This window comes from Gekko japonicus, unplaced genomic scaffold, assembly GCF_001447785.1.
Source record: "Gekko japonicus isolate JY-2015 unplaced genomic scaffold, Gekko_japonicus_V1.1 scaffold6933, whole genome shotgun sequence".
NCBI lineage: Eukaryota > Metazoa > Chordata > Lepidosauria > Squamata > Gekkonidae > Gekko > Gekko japonicus.
The window spans coordinates 2,403-10,604 of record NW_015163844.1 but is presented as its reverse complement, the minus strand read 5'-3'; the positions used below and the strand labels follow the sequence as shown (position 1 = coordinate 10,604).

The 8,202-nt window shown below is 42.7% G+C and overlaps 1 protein-coding gene across 1 annotated transcript; it reads left to right on the top strand.

The window, feature by feature from the left end:
* Positions 1-600: 600 nt before the first annotated feature.
* LOC107107659 (gastrula zinc finger protein XlCGF57.1-like) lies at positions 601-5,728 on the top strand (the record flags this gene model as incomplete). The annotated part of the gene is made up of 2 exons (XM_015407957.1): positions 601-2,257; positions 5,594-5,728. Coding segments are annotated over 2 exons (1,792 nt in total), but the record flags the coding sequence as incomplete, so codon positions are not given.
* Positions 5,729-8,202: the final 2,474 nt, after the last annotated feature.

Genomic DNA, 8,202 nt, shown 5'->3' with positions numbered 1-8,202 from the left:
CAGCAAGGCCCTTAAGCTGTGCTATAGTCAACAGGACAGGACACCGGCCCACCTATATCAGCCCACTTTAGGAAACGCCATCTGCACTGATTGCACTTTATGCATACTATGGTTAGGATTTTATTGTTATGTATGTATATTGTATTTTTATGTATTTATTGCATTTTAGCCGATGTACGCTGACTTGAGCCTGCATGACAGGCAAGCCGGGATATAAATCTAAAATAATGAATAAATAAATAAATACTGCAGTCAGATAGATGCCTTTGGATATTACTGGTCCTGCCAGATGCTAACAAGATCTCTCTCTTTATTCCAGCAGAGCATAATCAGAGGAATGAGGAGGGTGAGGAACTTAATCCACAAATACCAGATAGAGTTAAAAGGGAACACCTAAAAAACCCCATCAGAAATCAAGGCAGATCTAAAAGAAAAAAAGTATGCCAGATGCTGGAGAAGAGAGATGGAAGACAGTGTAATGTACAGCACGGGATAATGAAGGCAAGTAAATCCAACAATTCTGGAAAGTATTTCAGAAATAGATCACAGTTCCTAGTGGACCAAAGAATACACAGAGGCAAGAAACCTTTTGAATGCTCTGAGTGTGGAAAGAGATTCAGTGTGAGCAGCAATCTTCAGCAGCACCAAGGAACGCACACAGGGGAGAAAATTTTTGAATGCTCAGAATGTGGAAAGCGATTCAGTCGGAGTGGTACTCTTCAGAACCATCAAAAAACCCACACAGGGGAGAAACCTTTTGAATGCTCTGAGTGTGGAAAGAGATTCAGTGAGAGTGGCAATCTTCAGAAGCACCAAAAAACCCACACAGGGGAGAAACCTTTTGAATGCTCTGAGTGTGGAAAGCGATTCAGTGTGAGCAGCAATCTTCAGCAGCACCAAGGATCGCACACAGGGGAGAAAATTTTTGAATGCTCAGAATGTGGAAAGCGATTCAGTCGGAGTGCTACTCTTCAGAACCATCAAAGAACCCACACAGGGGAGAAACCTTTCGAATGCTCTGAGTGTGGAAAGCGATTCAGTGTGAGCAGCAATCTTCAGCAGCACCGAGGAACGCACACAGGGGAGAAAATTTTTGAATGCTCAGAATGTGGAAAACGATTCAGTCGGAGTGCTACTCTTCAGAACCATCAAAGAACCCACACAGGGGAGAAACCTTTTGAATGCTCTGAGTGTGGAAAGAGATTCAGTGAGAGTGGCAATCTTCAGAAGCACCAAAAAACCCACACAGGGGAGAAACCTTTTGAATGCTCTGAGTGTGGAAAGAGATTCAGTGAGAGTGGCTATCTTCAAAAGCACCAAAAAACCCACACAGGGGAGAAACCTTTTGAATGCTCTGAGTGTGGAAGGAGATTCAGTGACAGTGGCAATCTTCAGAAGCACCAAAGAACCCACACTGGGGAGGAACCTTTTGAATGCTATGAGTGTGGAAAGAGATTCAGTGAGAGTGGCAATCTTCAGAAGCACCAAAGAACCCACACTGGGGAGGAACCTTTTGAATGCTATGAGTGTGGAAAGAGATTCAGTGAGAGTGGCAATCTTCAGAAGCACCAAAGAACCCACACTGGGGAGGAACCTTTTGAATGCTCAGAGTGTGGAAAGAGATTCAGTCAGAGCAGCAGTCTTCAGAACCACCAAAGAATCCACGCAGGGGACAAACCATTTGAATGCTCAGAGTGTGGAAAGAGATTCACTCAGAGTGGCACTCTTCAGAACCACCAAAGAATCCACACAGGGGACAAACCATTTGAATGCTCTGAGTGTGGAAAGAGATTCAGTAGAAATAGCAATCTTCAAGTGCACCAGAGAACCCACACAGGGGAAAAACCTTTTGAATGCTCTGAGTGTGGAAAGAGATTCAGTGAGAGTGGCCATCTTCTGAAGCACCAAAGAATCCACACAGGGGAGAAACCTTTTGAATGCTCTGAGTGTAGAAAGAGATTCAGTGAGAGCGGCAATCTTCTGAAGCACCAAAGAACCCACACAGGGGAGAAGCCCTTTGAATGCTCAGAGTGTGGAAAGAGATTCAGAGATAGTGGTACTCTTCAGAAACACCAAAGAATCCACAAAGGGGAGAAACCTTTTGAATGTTCAGAGTGTGGAAAGAGATTCAGAGAGAGTGGCCATCTTCAGAAGCACGAAAGAATCCACATAGGGGAGAAACCTTTTGAATGCTCAGCATGTGGAAAGAGATTCAGAGATAGAGGTACTCTTCAGCAGCACCAAAGAATCCACTCAGGTGAGAAACCTTAACATAAAAGACTAAACTTGATGAGATGTCAGCAGCCCATCCACCTCCCTTACTGCAGCGGTAGCCGTCATCCCAGGTGGCTGAATGAGGTCACGGGGAGCAGGCTATGGCACGGGCCCCGGAAGAGCTGGGAAGAAACTTCAGTGGATGGTGGCCCAGCCGGGTGGCAGGATGCAGGGGGAGAGCAGCAGGAAGCAGCCAGAGGCCTTGCAGTAGGGCAAGCCCCCTCGCCTCAGAAAGGCACTCTTCAGTCTACGTTGTCCAGCTAGTTCCTGCAGGGTCTACAGGAGAATGTGGAATTGTGGAGTCAGACAATGCCGCTCTGCTTAGCTCCATGAGCAGCTGGGTCCGGGCAACTTTGAGGAGCTCCCTTATTCCTGAGTATGTGGGATTTGCTTTCTTTAACCTTTTCCAGGCTGGAGCAGTAATAACATTAACAGAGAACATTATATAACAATATCAACAATTAAAACGTTACCAAAACCAGATGCAACAATATATATATTGAAATGTCTACAACAAATTCAGTTCGCCCTTCAATAAAACGAGAATTCTAAATATTTCGTGGGAAGAACAAAGATAGAGTCTGAGTTTCTATTGGTATATTGGAAAAAAGCAAACCATCGTGTTAAAAACCTATCAGGCCGGGATGGAGAGTTCAGTGCAAGGATTTGCTCCGTAATTTTGTCAGATACTACGTAGTCCCAACATTTTGCAATCCATTGTTTTATATTTGGAATATCAGGTTTATTCCATCGCTGAGCTAATAAAGTTTTTGCTGCCGATATTAAAATAGCTGTTAGCTCTTGTTTCTCCTGTGAAATCGTAGAGTTCTTATAAGTACCCAAAAGAAAGGTTTCCGGGGTAAAAGGTAAAACACATCCAGTAATTTCCTGTATAATTTTCCTAATCCGCACCCAATAGTTATTTACAACGGGGCATTCCCACCAACAATGAATGAGCGTTCCTTTCATACCACACCCTTTCCAGCAATCTGGAGAGGACTTGTATTTACAATGGTATAATCTTTCAGGAGTTAGGTACCATCTTGAATACAATTTATATGATTGGATTCGCATAGCCAAATTATTTGTTGTCATTTGAAAAGAATTCCAAATCCTAGTCCAGGTTTTATCGTCTATCGTGGTTCGCAAATCCTGTTCCCATTTTGTTTGAACTGAGTTTTTTATTGTCCACGATTTTTCATTTAAGGCATTATAAATGATTGTTATGGCCCCTTTAGTATTTCTACTTAATTTAGCCAGTAGTTTCTCAAATTGTAGCGGTGGCCTATTTAAGTCAGAAGAGGTGGCTATTCTCGTATACATATGTTGCAATTGGCAGTATTGCAACCAAGGCAGTTTGGTTTTTATTACTTGAACAAATTGGTCTTGCGTAAGGAACTTTCCTTTAAGCATAATATCCTTCAGCCGAAAAATATTTTTCGATCTCCTTGAATAAAAATATATCTACCATTGGGGTCTATATCACTCTTTTTGTGCTGAAAAGGTAGGTTATGTGAGATTAGAATGGCAGTCCCTCTTGCTTTCGAGGAACCTTTTGCTTGGAATTGCTGTGAAAACCACTTTGACCTCAATACCGGGAAAAGTGCGTTCTTCAAATGAGTTTCTTGAATGCATAATATTTGAGTTTTTTGTTTAAACCAGTAGTTAGACGCTCTCTTAACCTTAATTCTGTTATTCAAACCTCGGGCGTTCCATGTTGCAATGGAGAATTGTTGCATCAAAATTTAAACTAACTAACAACCACAACCCACACCCACAACAAAAAAGGGAAAAAAGGAAAAAAGATACCCTCTCACAAAAGAGGGTAGTGCCTTGGCTAGCTAACCTAAATTAGGTAGCTAGAAGGAGTGTTACAACAGACACTCCTGTAAGGACACTTAACTATACCAGGGGGGCAAAGAAAAGAGTTCAACCTGTTTCACTTTAACTGGCTCCCTCCCTCTCCCTGTAATAACTGTGTAATAATTAAACAGAAAAATATATTCTAAGAATTGTCTCCTTTTCCTAATAGATCCATTTTCCTTTACAGCCTTAATTGTATATCTTGCAATGATTATAAACCTGTAGTTTCCTGTAGTTTTGAAAACACAATGCTCTTCAATAATATTTATAAAAAAAAAGAAAAACCAACGTATATTTTTTACCATCTAACCACCTTTTGAATATCAAAGGTTTCTATCCAGTCATAAAAGTCCATAAAGTTGCCTTGGCTATAAAATAGATTTAACATAAAGATATTTATTATTTCGATAAGGAAAGCAATTACTTCATTGCCAGTATAGTTAACTAGCCCAACAGTTTAACAAATAGGACCTGGAACTATGAATTCCGAATCTCCTTATTCACCAAAAAAGGAACATATTAAACCTGTAGATAAAACAGCATTCACCAGTCTGCTAAAATAAATATTTCAATTCTTATAAAGCCTCTCTCTACCTGTTGACATTCAAATACAAATAAAATAACATAAAAAATGCAAATATTGCATTGCATCTGCCTTCCAATTTAACTCAAAAACAATTAAATTATTTTTGTTGCAATTACCTCATTGCTGAATCATTATCCTTATAGCTATTTTTAAGCTTTTTAAACAAACATTTTTAAACTTTTCAACTTTTAAAGAACAGTCTTACAATGTTCCCGTATAGCCACAGTCGTCAGGAACAATAACAAAGAAGGTAGTGTAAGCTCTAGAGTCAGTTGCATAAAGGCTTCCATCTTCCTTGAGAGAAGCATGAAGGAAAAAGTCAGGTTTTTAACAGTTCTTCTTCTTCCGCTGGAGATAACTTGATCCCTACTGCAGAAAGTAATTGTATTCCTGATGCACAATCGGTTGCTTGGTGCAGTAAGCCGTTTTTGTAGATCAAAATGTCCGAAGTTGGGGACCAGCGGAACCGAATCTTCGCTTCGTGGAGTCTGGCTGTGATATTCTTAAGGGATCTCCGTTTGAGCAGGATTTCCGGGGCTAGGTCAAGCAATACAATGATCTTTTGTTCACCATAAGCCAGAGATCCTTTTTGCTTTGCTAGTTTGAGGATTTTATCTCTGGATCGTAGGTAAATAAACTGAACTAAAATGTCTCTTGGTTTGTCTTTGCGCGCCATCGCTAACGGTCCTAAGCGTTGAGCCTTGGCTATTGCTGGTGCGACGCCATCATCGAGTTGCATTACTTTAGCTAGCCAAGTAGCCATAAAATGGGCTATATTTTGAGACTCTTCAGACCCCTCCTCGAACCCCCTAAATTTCAAATTATACTGCCGCCACTTGTTCTCAAGCGAAGTAATTCTATTTTGCATAGTCAGATTCAGAGAGAGTGGCCATCTTCAGAAGCACGAAAGAATCCACATAGGGGAGAAACCTTTTGAATGCTCAGCATGTGGAAAGCGATTCAGAGATAGAGGTACTCTTCAGCAGCACCAAAGAATCCACGCAGGTGAGAAACCTTAACATAAAAGGCTAAACTTGATGAGATGTCAGCAGCCCATCCACCTCCCTTACTGCAGCGGTAGCCGTCATCCCAGGTGGCTGAATGAGGTCACGGGGAGCAGGCTATGGCACGGGCCCCGGAAGAGCTGGGCAGAAACTTCAGGTGAGAAAAAGCTCTTCTGGAGCTATCGTTGTAAAAAACGTACGTACCGATTTTGTTCCACCTCTCTGAGTTGCAGATGGTGTTCCGGCAGCTTTATTGGTATTTTTCTTCGGCATGGAGACGTTGAAGAACTATTATAAGTAGGAATTAGGGAGAAAGGGACGGGAGCTCAGGATTCAGCCGTGCGCCATGCACCGGTAGCTCCGGGTCCGGGCAAGTTTGAGGAACTCCCTTATTCCTGAGTATGTGGGATTTGCTTTCTTTAACCTTTTCCAGGCTGGAGCAGTCTTATTTTCAACTGACACTGAGGCACATACAATTTGGAACAGTAAAACTAACTAAAGATTTTGTTTGCAAAGACAGACAGGCAGGGAAAATTTGTACACGGGAAAAATTTGATGATTGTGGATACGTAGATGCAGATGGTATATTTCAGCTTTTGGTTAGTTCCTTATAAACAGTCAGTTCAGATGTCACAGTACAAAACACGCTTTCACTCTCAACTCAACCCCTGTGCTGTTTTAGATGGCCAGTTTTTGGGTGGATTCCTCAAGTGTTCTCCCCCTTCACAGAGAAACCTCCTCACTGTTCCTTGGTTTAGATTTTGGACAACCACTAGTTCAGTAAACACTTCTGTCATACACTAAAATCCACTAAACCGGACTCCCTCTCCAGCAGGGTATAAACTCTTAGTGAGATGAACGTGTATCCTTTGTTTCACCACAAGGAGGTTCCCTTAATATTGGGATGTGTAGAGAAGGCTCATTTGCTCCTCTGACTCAGCGATGTTCAACCAGACTTCTCAGTTCCCTGGCACAGAATCACCGGACTAAAACCTACGGTCAGTCTCAACTTCCAAACCAACTGTCAAGAGTTTGTTTGTTTTTTCATTAGAACCCTCCCCTGAGTTCTGCATCAGGATCACATCATCCCTGCTAGTCACGTGACTGCGGGTGTCTTCTCTTGCCGGCTGATCAAGCCTGGAATCCGTCACAGCGAGCAGGCACCATTCTGAGGGATCCGAGGTCCTGTGGGGGAATGGTCTGCCTTGGGCCCGGGCATGGCCATGATAGACAGGGGCAGGAGCCAACAGAAGGGCAGAGGATGGGCGATGCAGAAAGGAGAGGATGGGGGGAGAGAGAAGGGGAGCTCCATCAGCAGGCCAGGGATGGCAGCTAGCCACAGAGAGCCAAGACAGCAGCGCATTGGTTGAAGCTGGGGAAGAGGACAAGGGTGAGAGAAGACCCCTCTCCTCCCCAGTCTGAGGCCAAGGAGACTCCTCAGGGACCCCAGGTGCCATGGCAGAAAGTGCGGCAATCTCAAGCGTGCAGGTTGGGCGTGACACTCAGTGTGTGGAAAGAGATCCAGTTAGAGTGGCCATCCTCAGCTTCATCGAGGAACCCACACAGGGCGGAAAGCAATGAACTGCTTAGCCCCTGAAAATATCTTTTCTCCTGTTGCATGCCTAAAAGACAACGACAGACCATACAAACCACTGAAAAGCCGTATACTGTTGTAAAAAGACTGAATCTGAAGCCTTACTGTAACCGGAAGAAATGTTATAGAATCGTAGAATCACATATTTGGAAGGGGCCATACAGGCCATCTAGTCCAACCCCCTGCTCAATGCAGGATCAGCCTACAGCAGTGGTGGCGAACCTATGGCACGGGTGTCAGAGGTGGCACTCAGAGCCCTCTCTGTGGGCACGCGTGCCATCGCCCCAGCCAGGCCCAGACCATCATTAAAGTGTCAAATTCTCTGCCAAATAATTTTAAGTCAATGAAAGCATTTGGGATGGCTTTCCTTACTTTGTTTGGATCATCTTAAGTTAATGTATGAGTTGTTTTTTCTAAAGTAAAACCTCAGTATTCAGGTTAAATTGCTGTGTTGGCACTTTGTGATAAATAAGTGGGTTTTGGGTCGCAGTTTGGACACTCGGTCTCTAAAAGGTTCGCCATCACTGGCCTACAGCAGCATCCTTGACAAGTGTTTGTCCAGCCACTGCTTAAAGACTATATAACAAACAAACACACAGTGTGATGAAAATGACAATAACATTTAAAAAATCTTATGAACATCAACTTAGATTACAATTGAAACTTTTACTAAGGAAATTCTAACATTTTCAAGGAAGAGTCCATTATCCTCAATGAGCACCCAGTTATACACTCATTTCACCAGTCTTCCTCGGGAGCAGTCTTTTGTATTAAAAGGTGTCAGCCTCTTGATGCAGCGTAACTTCTTTACTACTTCCTTCAAATTTTTACAGCTTTTCTACTTTCTTCAAATTATCTTCTAGTTCCATTTGAAGTATTTA